Genomic DNA, 26,402 nt, shown 5'->3' with positions numbered 1-26,402 from the left:
AGAGGGCAAGACCAAAACATACGAGTCAAAGAAGCTACCTCAGAATGACACCTATCACAGATCAGACTTGTATGAGAATAAAAACGAGCTAATTTATCTTTAGACATATGTACCACTTTAAATTGAATCAATGTATGTTTAGCACAAACAGAAGAAAGGTTAACTAATTGAAAAATTTTCTCCCATTTCTCTATGGATAAGGAGAGTTGAAGTTCCTTCTCCTATTTGTTCTTAATTTTATCAGATATACCTGACTCTGCTTTCATAATCATATCATAAATGATTGCTATTAAACCTTTTTGAAAAGGTTTAAGCCTAAAATTTTTTCCATAATATCAGTTGGATATGAAATCGGAAAAGTAGATAAGAGTATTCAAGAAATCTCTAATCTGTAAATATCTTTAAAAAAAATGGGATCAGGGCAAATTATATTTATTAGACAACTGTTCAAAAGACATGAAACAGTTATCCAAAAAGAAATCATGAAAACATATTATACCCTTCATTTTCCATACCGAAAAGGCTTGATCCATAACAGAGGGTTGAAAAACAATTAGACGTAATAGGACGTGACAGAATAAATATATTCAAGCCAAAAAATTTACGAAACTGAAACCATATTCGTAATGTATATTTAATTATTGGATTAACCATTTGTTTGTTCAATTTGGAAAGAAAAAAGGGAAGCGAAGTCCCTAAGATGGAAACCAATGAAAATCTTTGTACAGAATTACATTCAATTACCCATTGTGAACTTACATTTATATCCACACTCTGTGTCCAAAATCTTAAATATCGAATGTTAATTGCCCAATAGTAAAATCTGAAATTTTGGCAGTGCCAAACCACCATTCTTTTTGGATTTCTGTAAATATTTTTTACTTAACCTAGGATTTTTATTCTGCCATATGTAAGAAGAAATTTTAGAGTCAATAGTATTAAAAAAGGATTTAGAAATAAAGATTGGTACTGCTTGAAAAAGAAATAAAAATTTAGGCAAGATAATCATCTTAATAGCATTAATTCAACCAATCAATGATAAAGACAATAAGGACAATTTAGTAAGCAATTGCTTAACCTGGTCTATTAAAGGTAAAAAATTGGCGTTAAATAAATCCTTATGCTTTTCGGTAATTTTAACACCCAGGTAAGTAAAAGAGTCCGTAACCAATCTGAATGGTAAACGTCAATAAATTGGAACCTGCACATTTAAAGGGAAAAGTTCTCTCTTACTAAGATTCAGTTTATAACCAGAAAAGTTACTGAACTGAATGAGCAGGGATATAACAGCAGAAATAGTTTTCTCAGGATTTGAAATATATAGTAACAAATTGTCTGCATATAATGATAACTTGTGTATCACATTCCCACGGGAAATGACAAGTATAGTAGGTGAGTCGCGAATAGCAATAGCTAAAGTCAAGTCAAGTCAAGTCAACTTTTATTGTCATTTCGACCATAACTGCTGGTACAGTGCATAGTAAAAATGAGACAACATTTTTCAGGACCATGGTGTTACATGACACAGTACAAGAAACTGGAATGAACTACATAATAAACACAGAGAAAGCTCCTCTAGACTACAGACCTACACTGGACTTCATAAATTGCACAAAAACAGTGCAGACATTACAATAAATAATAAACAGGACAGTAGGCAAGGTGTCAGTCCAGGCTTCAGGTATTGAGGAGTCTGATAGATTGGGGGAAGAAACTGTTACAGAGTCTGGTCGTGAGAGCCCGAATGCTTTGGAGCCTTTTCCCAGACGGCAGGAGGGAGACAATGGAAATCATCAGAAAGGACAATTCTCAATTGGGCAGGAAACAGCAGGACTGGTTTGAGCCCCATTCGAAAGAGTTCCGACATCAGTGGCTTAAAAGCCATTTGTTCCTTCAAAACTTTGGGGCTGAAATCTTCAACGAAGCGAAATTTGAAACTTTGAACTTCAAACATGCCTTTCCGCCGAGCAACACGTATCAGACGATCCTTGATGTGAGCATAATGGAAACGAATAATAACTGGTCTTGGTTTAGATTCAGTAGAAGGTTTCGGATGTGAATGCAATCGATTAATGGAGGGGCATCCAGAACTTCTGTGCCAAACACATGGAATATGAATTGAGAAAAGGACTTGATAGGATCACCCTTCTAGACATCTTCAGGAAGACTGATTATCTGTAGATTCTGTCTTTGGGATCGGTTTTCGAGGTCGGTAACTTTTAATTTATAATGATCCAGCTGTTGAGACATCAAAGATAAATTTTGTCCCTAAGTTGTAATCCTTCGATCTCTCTGCCAAGCTCTGAAATTCTTGCTTGTTGTAGTTCAAACTCACGTTTAAACGATTTAAAATTATCCTCAACCGTCTTTAAAACTCCTTCAAACACAGAAAATTTATGACTGAGTTTTTCATCTAAAAGCTTCGACATTGTTTCAAAAGTTAAAGTAGGTTGTTTAGATAATTTCGGATTTCTTTTTTTCCATTAGCATCAGATTCTTTCCCGTTTTTAGCTTCTCATGATCTGGTATTCATTTCAAGCAACTTAAAGTCAAAGTCCAAAAATACGTCTATAACATAAACCCTTTAGTGTAGGTAAAAAACAAAGTAAATAAGGGTAGCTAGGGGTAATAAAAGTAAAAGGAATGGAGCGAAGCCAAAATGAACCTCACGCCATGAGCACCGCCAGGAGAGCTGCATCCTTTCCATTCTTTCTAAGTCCCGACCAGAATTTTGAAGACCTCAATTAAAGTATCATTCAATCTCCTTAGTTCAAAAGGAGAATTGCAGTTAATGCAATCTCTCCTCATAGCTACAATTCTCCAGTCCTGTTAGCATCTGCTTAAATTTCCTCTGCACTTTTTCCAAAGCAAGCCATATATTTGTTATAATGTGGAGACCAGAACTATAGGCAGAACTCAAGCTCGGGCCTAATTCAGATTATATACAGTTCTAGTACAATCTATTTGATCTTATTCTCAATGGCTCAGTTACGAAGTATAGCATCCAACACATCTTTTTAACTATATATATATTCATTCCAAGGTGCTTCTGTTCCACCACATGACTCATTTTCTTTTCATTTAAATTTCTACCTTGCCTTGCTATAACTCCTGAAATTCATTATCTCACACGTCTCTGGATTAAATTCATCTGCTACTTCTTTGCCCAAATGACAAGAACATCTATATCGCTTGCAACCTGAAGCTTTATTTTCCTCATTATCCAGTTCAGGCCAATGTTTGGACCCTATACAATAGGGGCACTGATTAGTAGGTCAATGCTCAGAGCACTGGGCAAGAACTCTAGCTCTTCATTGAAACCATGTAATAAGAATTAGCCTAAGAGGGAATATGTAAGTTCATGTACTACTTGTCCATTTTATTTAAGGCTGTTGATACATTGCCAGAATAAACAGAGATATTGATTAATAAAAAACATAAGTGTAACATGGGATTAGAGTTTATTAATTTATTCAGAGCATGTGGGATTACTTAATCTTTACACTTGAAATGAGGTTACTGAGTCACTGTGTTACCATAGTTTTTTTGTTGCTCCAGATCCAATGCAGCACCATTACTTTGTACTCCTTTACACTAGAGTGCTGGGAATGACATTAAACTATCTTGAACCTTGAATGCAATAATTCCAAGGAGGGACTTCTCCAATTTTAACCCAGCAACAATCAAGGAATAGCAATATACTTTTAATTTGCTTTATACTTATAACTCAAGACAGGGTCTTACAGATGGAAATAACTCCACGTGCCATCTGCCCTTGTTGCTCGAGGTGATAGAGTTCATTGGACTGCGCACCTGCCATTGAAGTCTGGGTGAAATGCCGCTGTGTATTTGGTATTTTCTGTGGCTATCATTGCTGGTGCGAGTCAACGTTTTAATGCATTGATTTTAATGTGTTGGACGGATGTTTGCCTTTGACTGTTATTTCAGTTCTTGCTATTCTACCACATCCCTTTGGATGGATAAAGAAGTGGACACCAACCTTTTTAAGCCCAAGATCCCCTACCTCGGCCTTAGTGAAAGGCAAGATCGACCTACTAAATAGTTCAGAGAAAAAACAGCTCAGATTGCACTTCCGACTTGAGGCCCTTTATTTGGGCTAATTGTATTTTACTTATATAAAATATTTTTGTCAAACTTTCAAATTAATTTAACCAAGAAAACACTGTAACTAGCATATCAAACAGCCCACGGCGGAATCGAGCTCATCCAATAATGCCTTAATAAGTGGTGCTGAAGCGCTTTTGCTCGAATCAAGTTTATCAGTTTGACCACCAGTGTGATTACATGAGAAAAATCCACGAATTTCCCAGCCAAGGCCTGCTGATGAATCACACAGTGATAATCCAGGAAGTCGGGAAAAATCAGGGTCATTACAACACATGGCTATAAAAACCAACTCGTACACCACGCATTGCTGGGGCCCCAGCAGTAGTAATTGCCACCAGTTTATGAATAGGGATGTCATTTTCACGGACATTTTTTAAACTCATTGTAAATATCCTCACCTCTTGTTCTCTCCTTTAAGTACAAAAGATTGAAGAAGTCCTTTTTTATGAAATCCTGGAAAGCCATTCTGACAAATACAACAAGCTGAGCTGTTTGCATTACATCCAGGGATTCATCAAACTGTCATGAAAAATATTCACAGAGTGACAAGTCCTTTAACAATTGTCATTCCACATCCTCTGAGCAGCATGCTTGCTGGGCCTTCAACCCCGATTTCAGCTCCTCAACTTTCCTGGTATTGGTAAACTAAATGAGACACTAGTATAAGTTTCAGGGGTACGCAAGCTAATGACACCACTGTTTTTGTTTCCCATTTCTTGTACCTTTGGGGAATGTTGGAATTTAAAGGGGGAGAAGGGTTGTAATTTGAGCATTATAAAGATAAGTTAATACCAATTAGGATCATGGAATTATAGCAATACTCCCGCTACAGAAACTGTTAATAAAGAGCGATTGTTTCCGGTGTTGCGGGGTTTTCCTTCTGATCTTTTCTGCCCGGTGCGCATTAGTGAAAACTTCTGTATGCGAATATTGTTTTACCATCCTAGATAAAAGTTTTTTCCTTTTGGACATGAAATTGTCAAGTGGTTCTTTTTCAAAGTAGAAGTTACTACATATTTGCATCAAAAGGTTTGTCAGGCATAATGTATTTGTGTATTTATTTTTCGTTTCTTTTCAGGATCTACTGGGGAAGTCTCAAAGATCAACCGGTCAATCGCGATCGACTGGTTGGTGACCTCTAGAATAAAGGTTCTGCGGTCAGTCAGAAGGTGTCGCTTTGTTTAGTATGATGTATGGCTTTCTCTCATCACCTTAACAGTAGCTAGATGGTTAAGCTTCAAGTTAATGGTGACTGATGTTGACTAATGAAAGCTGATGTTGGGTATAAATATCAGGAGAAGGTGCTTCGCTAACTACTGCCCAGCAGCTGCACAGCATTAATGTTATTGATTGCTCAAAGCCTGAATATTATCCACACTGCAGGCAAACACAGACTCTTTTAGAAGGAGGTAAAAGTGAAAATGAACACTACAGGATTATCAAAAAATGTTCTCACTTCCAACCTCATGAGAGGGAGAGAGAAAGAGAGAGACAATCACTGATGAAACAACTGAAGACAGTCAAATGAAGGAAAACACACAGAGGACTTCTTCCTATCATGCCTGGAAATTCCTGGGAACTGGGATTTGATCTACAATTCTGGTATTTTGAAAATATCAGAGCTCTGGAGATTTGGAGAAAACGTCTTGTCACTGCTAAATGAAAGATCAATTCCTTTCAGAACAATGCATGGGAATCTGTTGTTGGACCCAATGCTAGGCACCAGGCATCATACCTTTCAATTGGTGCACAAGTATAACTGCTGGCAATGTGCATGCTTTACTTAGAGCTTACAGAACTATTTAGGGTCAACTGAGTGGAAAATCCCAAAGAAGTTTTAATGCTAGGAAAGATCCAAGACAATGAAATTTTGTCAAACTAATTTTGCTAGGGTTCTTAAAATGCCAGAGTTGATCAAATACTACTTTGATTGCAAGGGGAGTTATTTTGATTGCACCTATGGAATTTAGCCCTTTTGTTTGTGTTAGTTGCAAAAACTTAACCGTGGGCTGGAGCTCCTGCTTCCAGCAAGTCAATGTAAATATCTGTTTACTAGTAAGCATGGCTAGATAGCACTTTTAGTGACTCAATGGCATTAGAAAAGCGGGAAAAAACTGGACACCCTTACTTTTATTGACATGACATTACTGAACAATTTTCCTTGCTGGGTGAATATCTGTGTTGTAAATTTTTTGTAATCTTGGCCACCAAAACCGCTAGAACACATTTTCAGGTCTTCAGCATTTCAGTCACCATGCACTGAAATGCTGAAGACCCCAAGTCCTTACCAAGTTAATGTTTAACACATCTGATACATTAAAATATGCCTTATTTTCTGTTTGCCGATGATAATATCTTTGTTATAGGATATAGTATAATCAATAAGAGGGAATAGCAAGAGAAAACTGAGATAGACAATTTATTTGGTACTTCTTTTGGCCGTAAATGCTAAACAGGTGATGCATCATGGCTTCCTCAAGATCTTCATCCTGGACTGCAAAGCTTTGATCTTATTAGAAGACTCCAAGATTAATTATTAATATTGTATGCTGTGTTTTGTAGTTGATTAACATGCACATAATCAGGTATTATACCTTTATTGGACTGCTCTTCATTTTTAGGTATGTTTAGCACTGCTCCTAGCATGCTTTTCTGCATTTTACTTTGAGTGATGATTGATCTCCCTTTCTCTTCTTTGTACTGTCAATCTCCCCTCTCAGTCATGATGCACGGTTTCAACTGGACACATTCACAATTCCTTTCCCTTCCACAGATGTTATGCAACCACAGAGTTCCCCTAGCAGATTGTTTGCAGCTGAAGATTCCAGGAGCTGTATACTCTTGTGTCACCTTAAGGACTGGGTTACCTAGTGAGGAAAGTGTACTCTCTGGATTTCAGGCAAATCTGAGAATTCTGATAAAGGATTTTGAGGATCTTGGCAGAGTAGATTAAGGAAAGGTGTTTCTCCTGACGGGGCATTTAGAACCAAGAAAATAGGCTCAGGACAGACATGTCAGTTAGGTTCAGAACAGACTAAGATGAAGAATTTGTTGTATCATACAATGATCTATCTTTTGGAGTTCTCAGTGCTGAATAAGTATAGTTAAGCTGAGTCTGGTCACTTGCAGTCCATAAAAGTAAGGTTGTGAGGATCAGTACGGTAAACATTGAGAACAATGACCAGATTAACCATTATTTACTGGATAGTGAAGACTCCATGGGTATGGAACCGCTTCCATCTCTAATATTCCCTCTCAAACTTCGTAATGTGCAACATGTAGAGGATGATGGAGGAGCACTTAATAAAAACTTGCAAGACAGAACTGAATAAAAGTTTGAGGAGAAAAAGAATGATACAGTTTATGGGTAGAAAGCAAACAGAGCAATACATTACTCTAATTTGAGGCCGCACAGATGCTGAATGGTTTTCTTCTCAGGCAGCCTGCAAACAGAGGCCAGTAGGTGAGGTACAAATTACAACAGATAATAGAAAAGGAATGTTAAAAGGGCAATGTTACGATGGTCATAGCAGGTTTCAATATAGAAGTATATTGTGAAAATCAGGTTTGTGCTGGATCCCAAGAGAGTGGATTTGCAGAATGATTATGAGATGGCTTTTTAGAACAGCTTGTGGTCAAGACCATTAGGGAGAAGGCAATTCTGGATTGGATGTTGTACAACGAACCAGATTTGTTTAAGAAGCTTAAGGTAAAGGAACCCCTAGGAGGCAGTGATCATAATATGATGGAATTCACTCTGCAGTTTGAGAGGGAGAAGCTAAAATCAGATGTATCAATATTAAGCTGGAGTAAAGGGAACTACAGAGGCATGAGTGAGGAGCTGGCCGAAATTGATTGGGAGGGCAATTCCCTGGACCTGATTGCTTCATTTTCACCATGGATGTCCATTCTCTATATACTCCTACCCCCCATCGAGGCCCTTAAAGCTCTCCAGTTCTTTCTTGACAACAGACCTGACCAGTTCCTCCTCCATCACCACCCTCTTCTGTCTTATGGTACTAGTCCTCACACTCAATAAGTTCCCTTTTGGTTCCTCCTATTTCCTCCAAACCCAAAGAGTAGCAATGGGCATCTGTATCGGCCCTAGCTATCTCTGCTTTTTTTGGCAACTTGGAACAGTCCATGTCCAAGCCTTCAATGGCAATGCTCCCCAACTTTTACTCCACTGCATTGGGGCTACTTCATACACCCATGCTAAGCTGGTCAATTACATCAACTTTGGCTCCAACTTCTACCTGTCTGTAAATTTACCTAGCCCATTTCTGACATCTCTCTCCCCCTTTTCTCAATCTATCTGTCTCCACCTCTGGGGACAAACTGTCTACAGATAACTTTTATAAACCTACTGACTCTCACACCTATCTTGAATATAACCATATAACAATTACAGCACAGAAACAGGCCATCTCGGCCCTTCTAGTCCATGCCGAATATACTTCTTCCCACCCTGTCATCTGTAAAAATGCTATTCTCTTTTCTCAGTTCCTTTGTTTCCACTGCAGCTTTCTCAGGTTGAGGCTTTCCTTTCCAGGACATCAGAGACATCCTCCTTCATTTCCTGGACATGCGTCCTCACCCCATCTTCCTGCTGCCTTAACAGAGATAGAGTTTCTCTAATCCTTACCTACTCTGCATCTAACATATCATTCTCTCCATCTTCAAAAGGATCCAAATGTCAAACACACCTTCAACCCCCCCCCCAACTGTCCGCTTTCCTTAAAGATTGCTCTCTCCCCATTTCCCTTGTTCACTTGCCCCTCCCCATTAAGCTCCCTCCTGGCACTTAATCCTGCAAGCAGAAGTACTACACCCCTACCCATTTGCCTTCTCTCTCACCTCCATTCAGGGCCCCAAGCGGTCCTTCCAGGTGAGGCAGCACTTCACCTGCAAAACTGCTGGGGTTGTCTATTGTATCCAGTGCTTCCTTTGTTGCCTCCTGAACATCAGTGAGACCCGACATAGATTGTCAAGCACCTTCTCTCCACCCACAACAAGGATTCCCTGATGGTCAACTACTTTAATTCCAGCTTCTCATTCCCATATGTCAGTCCATAGCCTCCTCTATTGCAATGATGAGGCCAATCTCACTTTGGAGGAGCAACACCTCATATTCTGTCCAATTAGCCTCCAACCTGATGGCATGAATGTCAATCTCTCTAAATTCCAGTAATATTTCCTTCTCCCTCTTCTTCTATTCTTCACTCTAGCTCCCTTCTTACCTCTTCTCTTCTCCTTACCTGCCGATCACCTTCCCTGGTGCCTCTCCACCTTCCCTTTTTCCCATGGTCTACTCTCCTCTACTATCAGATTCCATCTTCTCCAGCCCTTTACCTTTTCTACCTATCATTTCCCAACTTCTTACTTCATCGCCTTCCCCCACCCAAAGAGAGTCAAAGAAGTAAGAATGGATTTTTTTCAAACTATTTCTTATCTGAGTTTGGAAAAAATTAGAAGCACTATTTTTGACTCATCAATTAAATTTGAAGAAACTTGGGGACCGTTCATCCGACATTTTCATATGAATTAATTTGGCCTTTCCCAGACCTTCTCTCTGTTTATTCTTGTTCAGGTATGGAGTTCCGGAGTTCTTTGACACTATCATATACTTATAAACTGTTATTATTGCCCATGCTAGTTTTAGTTTAGTGTTTGTTTCATATATATATTTTCTTTCACACATCTCTAATTTTTTTTTTCTTTTTCTTTTGATGATTAGTTTTGTTTTTTTTTCATATATAATTATATAGACTTGATTGATTAATGTACTTTTTTGTTGTTGATGTTTAATAGGATATCATTATCCTATTATTAATGTAATCTTAAGTCTATTGTATTCATAACCTATTCATTATTATGTTATGTTTTTTTTATATTTATATGAAACTCAATAAAAAGATTGAAAAAGAAAAAAAAAGAATGGATATCCGATCGCTGGAAAATTACGCTGGAGAGGTAGTAAAGGGAAACAAAGAAAATGCAGGTGAACAATGTAGGTATTTTGCTGTGGAAGACACCAGCAGCATGCCAGAAGTTCTAAAGCATCAGGAGCCTGAATTGGGTGCAGCTGCTACTACTGTGGAGAAGGTCCTTGGCAACTGAAAAGTCTGAAGATAGATAAGTCACCGGGACCAGATGACCACACTCCAGGGTTTTGAAAAAGGTAGCTGAAGCATTAGTAATGATCTTTCAACAATCACTAGATTCTGGAATGGTTCTGGAGGACTGGAAAAGAGCAAATGTAATTCCACAAAAACAGATGGAGGCAAAAGAATGGAAATTATAGGCAGGTTAACCTGATTGGGAAGGTGTTAAGAGTCCAACTAGAGACATGGGACAAAAAAGGCCAAAGGCTTCCTTAAGGGGAAATCTTGCCTAACAAATATGTTGGAATTCTTTGAGGAAATAACTGGTGAGGTAGACAGTCAGTGGATATTGTTTACTTGGATTTTCAGAAGGCTTTAACAAGTTGCTGCACGAGACTGCTAAACAAGAGTACACTGTATTACAGGAAAGATACTGGCATGGATAGAAGACTGGCTGACTGACAGGAGGTAAAGAAAGGGAATACAGGGGGTGTCTTCTGGTTTTCTGCCAGAACCCCTGTTCCACAGAGTTCAGTGTTGGGTCCGCAACTTTTTACATTATATGTTAATGAGCTGAATGACAGAATTGATTATGATGATGATGATAATAATACTACTACAGTGAATTCTGGTCAACTATGACAGCTACTTATTTTGGACAAATCTTAAAGGACAAAAACTGATTGAGAAAATAGCCAGGATTCCCTTTGTTTATTTTGGATACTACGCCACTCAACTGGGACAGGAGACTGTTACCAAGCAGTTTCTAAATAGCGTCAATCCTGTGCTTGGAGCAAATAATTTTAAAATGGGGGTGTGTGTGTGTGTGTGTGTGTGTGTGTGTGTGTGTGTGTGTGTGTGTGTGTGTGTGTGTGTGTGTGTGTGTGTGTGTGTGTGTGTGTGTGTGTGTGTGTGTGTGTGTGTGTGTGTGTGTGTGTGTGTGCGTGCGTGCGTGCGTGCGTGCGTGCGTGCGTGCGTGCGTGCGTGCGTGCGTGCGTGCGTGCGTGCGTGCGTGCGTGCGTGCGTGCGTGCGTGCGTGCGTGCGTGCGTGCGTGCGTGCGTGCGTGCGTGCGTGCGTGCGTGCGTGCGTGCGTGCGTGCGTGCGTGCGTTTGTTTAAAGCAGTGATTTCTGTCACTAATATTTGGCGAGAAATGAGTAATAAGACAAATTCAGTACTGGTTTGCTCACTGCAGTTTCAAACATTACTACTTGGAAATGTCAGAAATGGCCAGGAGTGAAGATGAAACAATTTCACTACTTCAACAAGTTAAGAATTATGATGGATTTGAAGGTATCAACAATCATTTTGAATGTTACTTTTAGTCCCCAACAGACACTTAGCTCTCAGCTGTAGCTCCAAGTAGCTGTTTGCGTGGGACAGTGGGCACTCTCTGGTACACCACTTTGAAGGTGGGCTAAACCGGGTGAGGGTAGCTAGCAGGCCTCATACCACGGTAAGATAGGGGCACATCTGTCTTAGCACTCGGTCAGCTCAGATCCAATGGCCAGGAAGGCGATTCAGTAACAGTATGTGGAGAACAAAGGGCATGACGAGGGACAAAAGAGATCACAGTTATCCACTGCAACCAAGGAAGATCCCAATTGTGATGTCTACCACCATATCCGTACTTCCAAGGTCAAGAGAATGAAACTGCCCCAGTGCAACCTTTTCACTTTAAAGAACTTCCACAGGCTTCCTGTCTTCATTGGATACAACGCACAACCAGCAGTAGTACTGCTAGTGTTCTAATTTGTTCTGTATTTCATTTAAATACAGAATTTGCTACTGGGCCAAAAATGTATTGGTCCTGATGTGTTCTATTTAACTGGAATCCACTTATTTGTAGAGCACTTTTCATACTAACAATGTAGTTCAAAATGTTTTATAATGGGAAACATAAAAATAAAAGACAAAATGTTAGTTAAAAGCAAGGCCAAATAAATAGATTTTGAGTTGGCATTTAAAAGTGTCAGCTGATTCTGCATCCCTTACAGTTTTAGGTGTTGAATTCCACAGTTTAGGAGTGTAGCTCAAAAAAGCTGACTAGCAATTATCTTTCAAGGGGGATTGTCTAAATTTAAGGACCAGCAGAAGAAGACCTGAGAGTCTGAGCAATCCTGTCCCTGACTATTGAGAGCTTTAAAAGCAAGTCAGAGAACTTGATGATCAATTCCAAAAGATACAAGAAGCCAATGGAAAGTAGCTCGGATGGGAGTGATATGCTCACTTATCCTGGTTTTAGTTAAAAGTCCAACAGTGACGTCCTGAATGAGTTGAAGCTTGCCAACAGATTGTTTTGGAAGGTCAGTAAAAAGTGCATTGCAATAATCTATTCAATATAAAGGTGTGAATTAGTTTTTCAGCATTATAAGGTGATAGAAACTGATGTATCTTTGCAATTATTTCTTAAATGTAGAAATACTGCTTTTGTCACTTTCTTTATGTGGGACTTAGCAAAGGGAGCCAAGTTCTCAAGTTTATCAGGAAGTTCATCTTGTTTGGCTTTGGGACTAACTGAGGTATTTCAGTTTTATGTTCATTTAGTTTTGGAAAATTATTGCTCATTCACTTGTCTATTGCAGCCATACCAGAAGTCAGAGACGATGGGGTGTTATCATCATCAGGCTCGACCAAGATGTACAATCGTGTGCCATTTGTTTAACTGAGGAAATCAAGTTTACGCTCTCTAACGATGTCTCCTAAGGGGACAATAGGGGACCAAGACAGCTTCCCTGAGCAAAAGCATCTTAGAGAATTGGTCCTCCAGTTTATTTACATATTTATTGAGATATGATATGGCATGGGCCCTTCTGAGCATCTGGGGGAAACCCGCGTGATCACAGGGAGAGCGTACAAACTCCTTATAGAAAGCAGCAGCAATTAAACCCATGTCACTGGTACCATAAAGTGTTGTGCAGCCATACCATTTTTAAAGCATCTAGGAGATGTTGTGGTCAATTACGTTGAAGATAGCACTTAGATCTAGGAGATTTAGAACCGAGTTGGCATTAGTGCTAAGCCTAAGGTTACTAACAATTTTGGTACAGGCTGTCTCCTTGCTGTGGCCTGCTCTAAATCCTGACTGAAACTTTTGTAGAATACTGTTCTCATTTAGAAAGTTGTTCAGTTGGTTGAAAATGACTATCTCAAGAATCTCGCCCAGGAAGAACAGATTTGATATAGGTCTGTGGTTAGCTAGTACCTCACTATCAAGGTTTGGCTTTTTAAGTAGGGGTTTGACAGCCACAGTTTTGCAGAATTGTGGAAAAACTCCAGATTGAAAGGATGTGTTAATAACTTTTCTAACAGAATTGAAAAATACTAAAAGAGTCCTTAAAAAATGTGGTAGGAATAGGGGTGAGACACCAAGTAGATGGCTTACTCTTTGTTACAATCCTATAGAGTTCTGAACTGGAAATACTTGTAAATTTTGACATGGTTGCCATCATTTTACAATGTTTGTTATAGAGGTTACCAGTATTTGTAGTTAATTAAAGTAATTTTGGTGTAACAATATATTGCAAATTCCTCACATTTTGTGGCTGATGCTTGACTGAGGATATTACAGGTTGGGGCAGGTTCAACAATTGGTTTATAGTTGAGAATGATATTCTTGAATCATCACTATTCTCTAATCACCTTGGAAAAATGGGCTCATATTGCAGAGCACATAGCAGCATTAAAGGGGGCTAGTTTTTCCCTTGAAAATATTACAGTGGATTTCTAGCCCAGTTTTCCTCCATTTTCTCTTAGCTATGTTTTTCTAGATGACTTCTTTGGGCCACAATGTTTAATATATTCATCAAATTATTGTTGAGAACCATTTCATGAGGCTGCTAAACAAAATCAGGGCCCATGGTATTACATGAAACATACTAGTACAGTTATAAGATTGCTGACTAGCAGGAGGTAAAGAGTGGGAATAAAGGAGGCCTTTTCTGCCAGACTGCCAGAACCCCTTTTCTGTAGAGTTTGGTGTTGGGTCCACTACTTTTCACTTTACATGTTAATGATCTGAATGACAGAACAGATGACTTTGTGGCCAAGCTTGTGGATGATACAAAGATCAGTGAAGGAGCAGGTTGTGTTGGAGAAGCAGTGAGTCTGCAGAAGGATTTGGACAGATTAAGAAAATGGCAGGTGAATTATAGTATAGGGAGGTATATAATCATGTACTTTGACAGAAGGAATAAAGGCAGACATTATTTACTAAAGGGGATTGAATTCAGAGATTGGAGCTGCAAAGACATTTGAGAGTCCTAGTGCAGGTTAACTTGCAGGTTGAGCTGGTAGTGTGAAAGGCAAATGCAATTTTAGCATTCATTTCCAGAGGACTAGAATATAAAAGCAAGGATGTAACTGGTCAGACTGCATTTGCTTATTGTAAAGTATCCTGGGCCCTGTATGTAAGGCTGGCATTGGAGGAAGTCCAGAGGAGGCTTATGAGAATCATCCCAGGAATGAAAGGGTTAACATATAACAAGCTTTTGATGGCCAATCTGAACTATCTAATAATGGAATAAAAATACTTGCTATAAAAATACAATGTAGTTAGGTACTGAGCAATACTTACCTGTCTAAATGCTTCCAAAAGGAAATGGAGTTTTATCAACACGCACAAAATGATGGAGGAACTCTTTATGTTGGCTGTACTCTTTTCTGTAGATACTGTCTGGCCTGCTGAGTTCCTCCAGCATTTTGTGTGCGTTGTTTTAGATTTCCAGTATCTGCAGAATGTCGTGCTTGCAGTGGAATTTATCATTTGGCTAGAATGGTTAGAATGCTGTATTCCTCGCCCAGCATCTTCCTGAACTTCCAACAACAATTTCTAACACTGGCAGCAGCTGCCCACCCAGCCCAAAACTAAAATTGCACCAGCTGCTGCTAACTTTTCTCCCAAGTTATAGTTGCAAGCCATTTACCGAGTCTTTTCCTACCTGTGAGTGCACTATACTTGGTTCCTAAAATCCAAACAGGCTCTTTTGTTTCCGGAAAGTCTTCAAAATCACCAAACCTCAAGGTATCGTACGTTAGAGTAGCTGTAAAGAAAGAAGAATGGTTACAGTATCAATCTAAAAAGGTTTGCAGAGAATGCTACAGAATTTTCAATTTCCCTTGTTGTCAACCTTTCTTTTCTGAATGCACTATATTACAATATCAACTAATGACAATGCTTTGTCCATCTCTCATTCCGTTGTTAACTTGGTGGGATATTAAAACCGAGGTGGATGGACTTGCCAAGATGAAAAATGGATAAAGACGATCAGATTAAGACAGTATAAAGGAGGAGGTAAACCACATCGGAGAGGAGAACAGCAGGATAAGCTAATGCAAATAGATCACAGGATACTATCATAGTGCTGTAGAAAAGTGAGGAATGAACAGGGGTTAAGAAACCAAATGGAAAGTTAAACACAAAAGCAGTTGGCTACAATCAGGGTTCTGCTGGAAGAAGTCATCATAAAGGAGTTTGGGGAAGAGGGAAACAGGGCACATGGAAATGCTTCACATACGTTACAAGTGAATGAGTGATGAGCTGGAAACATCAGGTAAGTGGTTTGAGTGTTGCCACCGTCATATTGTTTTTCTTCTGGTCAGATATCACATGCACCATCACTCATGATCTGTCATTATAAGTGATGGATTGTTAGTGAAAGAACCATGGTAGACAAAAGAAATCAAAGATTTAGTCAAGAGGAAAGAGGCACACTTAAGGTTAAGGAAGCAAAAATCAGGCAGAACTCTTGAGTTATAAAGTAGCCAGGAAGGAGTTTAAGAGGGCTAGAAAGGGACATGAGAAGGTCTTAGTATGTAGGATTAAAGAAAACCCCAAGGTGTACTATACATACGTGAAGAACAGAAGGATGAGTAAAGTAAGGATAGAGCTGCTCAGGGATAGAGGAAACATGTGCCTAGAAGCAAAGGAGGTAGGGGAGGTTCTTAATGAATACTTTGCTTCAGTGTTCATGAAGGAGAGGGACTTTGATAGATGAGGTCACCGTAGAACAGGCAAATATGCTGGAATACGTCAAGGTTCCGAAAGAGTCAATGTTGGAGCTTTTGAAAATCATTAGGATAGATAAGTCTCCAGGGCCAGACAGGATATACACTGGGTTACCACAGGATGTGAGCAGAGGTTTCTGGGAAGTCAATGAAGGTCTGCATCCTCCCTGCCCAAAGGAGTATGTCAGAGAACTGGAAGATGGCAAATTTTGTTCAACTATATCCTGGGAAAGCAATAATCCTGGAATTATAGACCAAGAGAGACCAATGTGCCTTACAGCAGTGGTAGGCACACTCAGAGAGAATTTCTAGAGACGAGTATTTTGAGAAGCAAAGTCTTATTAAGAATAGTCAGCATGGCTTTATGAGTAACAGGTCGTGCCTCATGAACCTGAGTTTTTTGAGATGGTGACAGTGCAAAGTGATGAAAGTAGAGTGGTGAGTATGGTGTATATGGATTTTAGTAAGGCACTTAACAAGGTTTCCCATCTAGAAAGTCATGAAGCATGGGATCCATGGAAACGTGACTGCATGGACTTGGAATTGGCTTGCCCACAGAAGATGCAAGGTGGAAGTAAATGGAGTGCATTCTACCGGGAGATCCGTCAGTATTGGTGTTCCACAAGGATCTGTTCTAGAATCCCTGCTCTTTGTGATCTTTAAAGTAACTTGGATCAGGAAGTGGAGGGGTGGGTTAGTAACTTTGTAGATGCCACAAAGGTTAGTGGTGTTCTGGATGGTGTGAAAAGTTGTCATAGTTTACAATGGGATATAGACAGGATGCAGAGCTGGGCTATGAAATGGCAAATGTAGTTCAATCCTGAATGTGAAGTGATCCATTTTGGAAAATCAAACTTAAAGGTGGAGAAACAGGTTAATAGAAGGACTCTTACTAGTGTGGAGGAACAGAAGGATGTTGGGGTCCAAGTCAATCAATATCTCAAAGCTGCTGTGCAAGTTGATAGGGTAGTTAAGAAGGTTTATGGTGTTTTGACTTCCATTATTAGGAGGAATTAGTTCAAGGGACATGTCGCTGCTCTATAAAACTCTGGTTAGACCACCCTTGGAGTCTTGTGATCTTGTAATAGGAAGGATCTAGAAGCTTTACAGAGGGTGCAGAGAAGACTTACCAGGATGCTACCTGAATTAGAAAATATGTCCTATGAGGCTTTTCTCTTTGGGGCAAAGGAGGATGCAAGGCATCTTGATAGAGGTGTACAACATTATAAAAAGGCATAGATGGAGTGGACAACCAAAACCTTTTCCCCAGGATAGCAATGGACAGAACCAGAGGATGTCTGTTTAAAGTAAGCGGAGGAGAGTTTGGGAAAGCTGTTTCCCCCAAAGTATGTGTCTGAAATGGCTTATACAGTGACAGAGGCTTATACAGTAGGGGTATTGAAGAGACTCTCAGATACACATGCAGATATAAGAATAATGCAGGGTTATGGGCTGTGTAGGAGGGTAAGGTTAGATTCATCGTAGAGTAGGTTTGAAGACCTTCTCACAAAGGTGAAGAAAAGGAAGCTGAGATGGTATGGCTAGATAACAAGATCCAGTGGCCTTGCTAAGACCGTTCTACAAGAAACTGTGGAAGGGAAAAGAAAGAGAGGCAGACAGAAGAAAAGATGGACGGACATTAAAGAATGGACAGGGAAAACATCTGCGATGACCCAGGCCCTGGCACACAACCACGATGGTTGGAACAGATTGGTGATGGCGCCCTGACGACTCCACCAGGAGTTAAGGGTGCAAGAAGAAGAAAAGTTGATTTATATAGGGTGGTACAACATGCGCTGATTTTGTTCAAAAGAACATGGCACTGAACTCTGGATGAATTTCTCTATCGATGACTACCAGGAATGAATACTCTGTTTTATAATACTGTAGTAGTATTGATAGTGATATAAATCGTTCTGTATTTACTTTAAATACTGTATTTACTCAGATAAATGGTAGTTTGTCTTTTTTTTATACCTTTGTAACTATTTCAATGGAATTTCAGCTGATTAGTACGGCCGCTTAATTGGGCCAAATGTCCTCGTCCCGATGTGTCCCAATTAGCCAAAGTCCACTGTATTTGTATCAGGCCACTCCCTCGGCCCCTAAAGCTCCAGAAAAAAAAAAGTCTTCCAAGTTTATGCAACCTCATAGCTAAAACCCTAATCCATGAAACATCCTGGTGAACCTTTTCTGCATCCTCTCCAAAGTGTCACTGAGGATTCTCACCACCTAGGACATGCCCTCTTCTCATTACTACAATCATGGAGCAGATATAGGACCTTGAAGTCATACACTCAATCATCCAGAAACCATTTCTTCCTTTCCATCATCAGATTTCTAAATGGTCCTGAAACACTATTGCATGGCATGGTGTGAAGAGGGGAGTGTAATGTGGCAACGGTAACTACTCATAACACTCCAAAGGTTGGATGATTAAAAGTTTATGCAGCTGCAACATGACTTGCCAACTTTTATACTCAGTGCTCCGAATGATGATTATAAACATGTTACATGCCTTCTTCACCACCCTATCCACTTGCGTAGCTATTTTTAGGGAGCTGTGAACTTACTTCCCAATATCTCTCCATTCATTAATGAAGCAAAGGTTCTTCCTTTTGCATTTGATCTCCCAAACTTCAACACATCATCTGACTTCATTAAACACAATCTGTAATTTTTTTCCTACCACATTTCCAAAGAATCTGCATCTTGCTGTATCCTTTTGATACCTGTCTTCATTATCCGCAATTTTGCTAATTTTTTCTCATCTGCAAACATACTATCCAGACAACTTACATTTTTGTCCAAATTATTTACAAAACAACTGAGGTCCCAGCACTGATCTCCCAGCACGGAACACCACTGGCCATGAGCCTCCAGTCACCATAAAACCTGTCTAATACTACTGTCTTCAATGGACAAACCAATTTTGAATCCAATCTACCAACTCATCATGAATTCCATTTATGTTGATTAGCGTATCATAAGGGATCTTGTTCAATGCTTTATTAAAGTCGATGTTCACAATATATATTGCCCTACTTTCATTAATTAACTTTGTCACTTCCTCAAAAAATCATAGAACTTGGCTTTTCCCACACAAATCCATGCAGACTATTGCTAATAAGTCATGCTTTTCCATCACAAATAAATCCTATCCCTCAGAATCTTCCTCATTATTTCCTTATCTCTGACGCACGGTTCATTGGCCTATAACTTGCTGGATTATCTCTACTGCTGTTATCAAGGGAAAGGAACAACACTGGCTATTATCGAGTCCTCTGGGACCTTGCCTGTGGCTAAAAAGCTTCCAGAAATCTCTGTTAAGCCACAGCAATTACTTATTTTGCCTGTCTCAATAACAGGGGTAGATCCCATCAGGCCTTGGAAACATCCATCTTAATGCTCTTCAAAAGGCCTACAACCCATCCCCCTTGATATCAACATATCCTAGAAGATCAACAGACCCATCCCTCATTTCGCTATCCTCCAGATCCTTCTTGTTGGTGAAAGCTGATACAAAGTCCTCATTTAGTGCCTCATGCATTTCCTTTGGCCCCTCTGCCCTTTCCCTAGCTAAATGTATGCATAAAATGAGTTGGGTTTTTGTAATCCTACTTGCAAAGTAAATTTTATGGTCTCTGAATTTCCTGTTTAAATTCTTTCTTCTTTCTTTACATTCATCTAGGGTCTTGTCTGATTCCTAAACCTAATAAACACTCTTTCTCTTTTTCATAAATTTACATCTTGCGACATACAACATATCTGAATCTTGCTATCTACTGTTGTGTGGCTCTGACCAACTGGCCTTTAAACAGCCAGATGTGGATTTACCCAATAATAATCACTCCCAATCTTCTCTCGACAATGTTAACCATCTGCACTCAACAGGTCAAGTATCTTCTTTGGGAGGAAAGGAACTGTTGGCATAAGCTGAGCAATGGACCTTGATGGGCAACTTTTTGATTTATACATCTGAAACCGTGAACCTTGAAACCCTTGTTATGAATATAACAAGTTATGGTGTCAGATGTTATTAGGATTTGTTCATAAACAAAAATTAAGAGGCAAAGGAATAATTTTTGAGTGAAGTTGTTGATTTAAATATCCTTTTTCTATTATCCTTTTTCAAAAATTAACATGCAGTTGAATTAATCTATAATTATGAATTAGATAAAAGCCTAAAATCTGTAGATGCTAGAAATCTAAAATGAAGACAGAAAATGTTTGGCCTGCCTGTTCTGCTGAGTGTTTACAGCATTTTCTGTTTTTATATTGAATCAGTTCAAATGTCTACTACTTGATTGATACAAGTGAATTGCAAGAAACTTGCACTGAGGTAGAATAAACTTTGTAACAATCTCAGTAAAAGCACTTGCTTCACTAACAGGAAATGCACACTAAATTAATTTTTATATACAAAAAACCCTAGGTAACAACCTTCTCTGTTGAGTTACTCTTTGCCCCTTTGCTGTATTTCTAGTGAAATAATGACATCTCCCTAGAGAGGTTCACAAGAACTCACAGATTAGCTTTGCATTTTACAACCCTCCAACTTGCAAAGCCCCCTCCCTCTCCACCTTAATACCCATCCTCTGGCTCTATTAGCCTAACGGTCTACATTAGCAAAGTACAGTATTGATCACAAGATGGCCTACTGCACTAGTAAGGCTGCTTTACATCTTTGAATCTCCAGTGCACAATTAAACTACACAATATTCCACCAGAATGCCCTTTGACTTTTCAAATAACTAAGTAGAATCACAAAAAAAGTTAAAATTTACAATTTCATTGCTTGTAAAACAGACAGACAGACTTTATTAATTCCGACGGAAATTGGGTTTTGTTACAGTTGCACCAACCAAGAATAGTGTAGAAATATAGCAATGTAAAACCATAAATAATTAAGTAATAATAAGTAAAATTATTCCAAGTGGAAATAAGTCCAGGACCAGCCTATTGACTCAGGGTGTCTGACACTTCGAGGGAGGGGTTGTAAAGTTTGATGGCCACAGGCAGGAATGACTTCCTATGATGCTCAGTGTTACATCTTGGTGGAATGAGTCTCTGGCTGAACGTACTCCTGTGCCTAACTAGTACATTATGGAGTGGATGGGAGACATTGTCCAAGATGGCATGCAACTTGGACAGCATCCTCTTTTCAGACACCACCGTCAGAGAGTCCAGTTCCACCCCCACAACATCACTGGCCTTACGAATGAGTTTGTTGATTCTGTTGGTGTCTGCTACCCTCAGCCTGCTGCCCCAGCACACAACAGCAAACACGATAGCACTGGCCACCACAGCCTCGTAGAACATCCTAAGCATCGTCCGGCAGATGTTAAAGGACATCAGTCTCCTCAGGAAATAGAGACGGCTCTGACCCTTCTTGTAGACAGCCTCAGTGTTCTTTGACCAGTCCAGTTTATTGTCAATTCGTATCCCCAGGTATTTGTAATCCTCCACCATGTCCACACTGACCCCTTGGATGGAAACAGGGGTCACCGGTGCCTTTCTGACATTATAATTGTACAGGGTCACAAGAGGTTGCAGAGGGTTGTAACTCAGCAGCTCTATAATGGAACAATTATCGCTGCCATCTTCAAAAGGCAGAGATTCATGAAGGTGGAATTCATTGTGAGGATCCTCACCATCCAGGACCTATCCCTTCTCATTACAGTATTACCATCAGGGAAAAAGCATTGGAGCCTGACAATACACGTTCAATGCAGAAACAGCTTCCTCCCCTCTGCTGTCCATAAAATACCTCATTATTTCTTTGTTTTTGCATTATTTATTTTGTAATTTATAGTAAATTACTTAGACTTTACTGCTACCACTAAACAACAAATTTGACATCATATAACAAAGATAATAAACCTGATTCTGACACCTGAAAGCATTTTTCACACCTCTTTGACTCATTACTTGAATTATTCCAACAGAGACTTCTGTCTGCGCTGTTGGTCTCTTTAATGAGACATTGTCCAGGAAAAAAGCCTTTACAGATACAGTAATCACCATTCACAATAATAAAGTCCAAATTCAGGAGACAAAATATTGTAATTTTCTATCTGTGGTAAATATTTTGATTGCAACATTTGACATTCTATTTTATTCTTCCCTTCTAATTAATGATTAACCTTCTAATTAACCACATTTCATTAACAAAATTATACTACATAACATGAAATGCATGAGGCCGACTACAAATCTTTAAGACAAAATTATTACAGCCTTTTAAAAGTAAACAGAGGGAATGCATCTCATGTTGGTGCATCTCGTTTTGCACATGCAAACACGTGAATTCTAACGTGATCAGAATGGCTAGCGTCCTTGTGCGAATAAAATTTTGAAACATTTAACTGAAGACTGTGAATATACTGTACATCAGTTCACAATGTTTAAATCTGAGTACAAATAACTTATAAGCAAGATAGAGATGGAGAACCACATATTAATGGACAGGTTCCCCTTCATCAACTCTTGTCTGCATGTTTCGTTGCCTAACTAAATCATAACCAAAGACCCTACCCACTCCAGACTCTCTCTTCTCACCTCTCCTACTTGGCAGAAGATATAAAAATCTGAAAGCACATACCACCAGGCCTCAAGGTCATAAATTCAACCTACCAATTTTACATCAAATCTTCCAGCTTACAAAACTAACGAGAATGCTGGAAATAGACAGTAGGACAGAGAGAGAATGAAAGGTCAAAAATGTTCTGAATTGCAGAGAAGGTGACCAGGAGACAAAAATTAGATAGTGGGTTTCATCAATCACAGATGTTCAGCATTTAGATTTTATTTTTAAAAAAAGAGATAAATGAAAGTACCAGAACGTTGATGAACAAAGCCCCACAGATACTGGAAATCATATGCAACCACAGAAAGCTGGAAATGCCCATAAAATCCAGCAACATAAAAAGAGAGCTCATGTCCAGGTTGATGGATCTTTCATTGGAGAAAACTAGATGGAAAGTCTGGATATCTGAAATTGCTGAATTCCAAACCCTGACAGTGGCAATGCAAGCCAAAAATTTAAAAAAGGACAAACATGGAACATAGAAAACCTACAGGCCCTTCAGCCCACAACGCTGTGCCAAACATGTACTTACTTTAGAAATTACCTCAGGTTACCCGTAGCTCTCTATTTTTCTAAACTCCATGTACCAGTCCAGGAGTCTCTTAAAAGACCCTATCGTATCCGCCTCCACCACAGTCACCAGCAGCCCATTCCACACACTCATCACTCTCTAAAAACTTCCCCCTGACATCTCCTCGTATCTACTTCCAAGTACCTTAAACCTGTGTCCTCTCATGTTAGCCATTTTAGTCCTGAGAAAAAGCCTCTGACTATCCACACAATCAATGCTTCTCATCTTATACACCTCTATCAGGTCACCTCTCATCCTATGTCGCTCCAAGGAGAAAAGACCAAGTTCACTCAACCTATTCTCAGAAGGCATGCTCCCCAATCCAGGCAACATCCTTGTAAATCTCCTCTGCATCCTTTCTATCGTTTCCACATCCTTCCTGTAGTGAGGCGACCAGAACTGAGCACAGTACTCCAAGTGGGGTCTGCCCAGAGTCCTACATAGCTGCAACATTACTTCTCAGCTCTTGAACTCAATCCCACGATTGATGAAGGCCAACACACCGTATGCCTTCTTAACAACACAGTCAATCTGCACAGCAGCTTTGAGTGTCCTATGGACTCGGACCCCAAGATCCCTCTGATCCTCCACACTGCCAAGAGTCTTACCATTAATATTATATTTTGCCATCATTATTTGACCTACCAAAATGAACCACCTTACACTTGCCTAGGATGAACTCCCATCTGATACTTCTCAGCCCAGTTTTGCATCCTGTCAATGTCCCACTGTAACCTCTGACAGCCTTCTACACTATCCACAACACCCCCAACCTTTGTGACATCAGCAAATTCACTAACCCATCCCTCAACTTCCAGGTCATTTATAAAAATCACGAAGAGAAGGGGTCCCAGAACAGATCCCTGAGGCACTCCACTGGTCACCAACCTCCATGCAGAATATGACCCAGCTACAACCACTCTTTGCCTTCTGTGGGCAAGCCAGTTCTGGACCAACAAAGCAATATCCCCTTGGATCCCAAGCCTCCTTACTTTCTCAATAAGCCTTGTAATGGGGTACCTCCATCAAATGCCTTTATGAAATCCATATACATTACATCTACTGCTCTTCCTTCATCAATGTGTTTAGTCACATTCTCAAAAAATTCTATCAGGCCAGTAAGGCACGGCCTGCCTTTGACAAAGTCAAATACTATTCCTAATCATATTATGCCTCTCCAAATGTTCATAAATTTTCCTCTCAGGATCTTCTCCAACAACTTACCAACCACTGAATCAAGACTCACTGGTCTATAATTTCCTGGGGTATCTCTACTCCCTTTCTTGAATAAGGGAACAACGTCTGCAACCCTCCAATCCTCTGGAACCTCTCCCAGCCCCACTGATGAAGCAAAGATCATTGCCAGAGGCTCAACAATCTCCTCCCTCGCTTCCCACAGTTGCCTGGGGTATATCTTGTCTGGTCCTGGTGACTTATCCAATTTGATGCTTTCCAAAACCTTCAGCACATCCTCTTTCTTACTGTTTATATGCTCAAGCTTCTCAATCCGCTGTAAATCATCCCTACAATCGCCAAGGTCCTTTTCCATAGTGAATACTGAAGCAAAGTATTCATTAAGTACCTCCGCTACCTCCTCCAGTTCCATACACACTTTTCCACTGTCACACTTGATTGGTCCTATTCTCTCACATCTTATCCTTTTGCTCTTCACATACTTGTAGTATGCCTTGGGGTTTTCCTTAATCCTGCTCAACAAGGCCTTCTCATGGCCCCTTCTGACTCTCCTAATTTCATTCTTAAGCTCCTTCCTGTTAGCCTTATAATTTTCTGGATCTCTATCATTACCTAGTTTTTTGAACATTTCGTAAGCTCTTCTTTTCTTCTTGACTAGATTTTCAACTGCCTTTGTACACCATGGTTCCCGAACACTACTATCCTTTCCCTGTCTCACTGGAACGTACCTGTGCAGAACGCCACACAAATATCCCCTGAACATTTGCCACATTTCTGCTGTGCATTTCCCCGTGAACATCTGTCCCAATTTATGCTTCCAAGTTCCTGTCTTTTAGCTTCATATTTCCCCTTACTCCAATTAAAACATTTTCCTAACTTGCCTGTTGGTAAAGGAGATAGACTTATGATCACTATATCCAAAATGCTCTCCCACTGACACCTGACCAGGTTCATTTCCCAATACCAGATCAAGTACAGCCTCTTGTGGGGCATTTGACAAGGTGCCCCATAAGAGACTCATCCAGAAAGACACGAGGCATGGAATCAGTGGAACCTTGGCTGTTTGGGTAAAAAACTGGCTTACAGGAAGAAAGCAGAGGGTAGTAGTGGAAGGAAAGTATTCTGCCTGGAGGTTGGTGACTAGTGGAGTGCTGCAAGGATCTGTCTGGGACCCCTGCTCTTTGTGATTTTTATAAATGACCTGGATGAAGAGGTGGAAAGATGGGGGAGTAAGTTTGCGGATGACACAAAGATTGGAGGAGCTGTAGGTTGTCGAAGCTTACGAGAGGATATAGTCAGGATGCAGAGTTGGGCAGAAAAGTGGCAGATGGAGTTCAATCCGGAAAAGTGCGAGGTGATGCATTTTGGAAGGACAAACCAGAAGGCTGAGTACAGGGTTAATGGATGGCTACTTAAGAGTGTGGATGAACAGAGGGACCTTGGGGTTCAAATCCATACATCCCTCAAGGTCGTTCTAAAGGTTGATAGGATAGTTAAGAAAGCCTATGGGATGCTAGGACATTAATGGGGGCATTGAGTTCAAGAGTAGAGAGGTCATGTTGCAACTCTACAAATCTCTGGTGAGACCACACTTAGAGTATTGTGTTCAGTTCTGGTCACCTCATTATAGGAAGGATGTGGAAGCTATGGAGAGGGTGCAGAGGAGATTTACCAGGATGTTGCCTGGATTGGAAAACAAGTCTTATGAGGCAAGGTTAGCAGAGCTGGGACTTTTCTCTTTGGAGTGTAGAAGGATGAGAGGGGACTTGATAGAGGTCTACGAGATTATGAGAGGCATAGATAGGGTGGAT

At 39.9% G+C, this 26,402-nt stretch overlaps 1 protein-coding gene across 2 annotated transcripts in view; it reads right to left on the bottom strand.

Moving 5' to 3' along the window:
* atg4b (autophagy related 4B, cysteine peptidase) overlaps positions 1-26,402 on the bottom strand; it is an 84,063-nt gene that overhangs the window by 37,400 nt on the left and 20,261 nt on the right. For both annotated transcript variants that reach the window (XM_059951033.1, XM_059951041.1), the window contains one exon: positions 15,172-15,273. In XM_059951033.1, coding sequence (XP_059807016.1) covers positions 15,172-15,273 — 102 coding nt within the window. The remainder of the gene's footprint in view (positions 1-15,171; positions 15,274-26,402) is intronic.

Source organism: Hypanus sabinus, chromosome 2 (assembly GCF_030144855.1).
Source record: "Hypanus sabinus isolate sHypSab1 chromosome 2, sHypSab1.hap1, whole genome shotgun sequence".
Classification (NCBI taxonomy): domain Eukaryota; kingdom Metazoa; phylum Chordata; class Chondrichthyes; order Myliobatiformes; family Dasyatidae; genus Hypanus; species Hypanus sabinus.
Note: the sequence above shows the minus strand (reverse complement) of the source record. Positions and strands in the feature narration are given on the sequence as shown.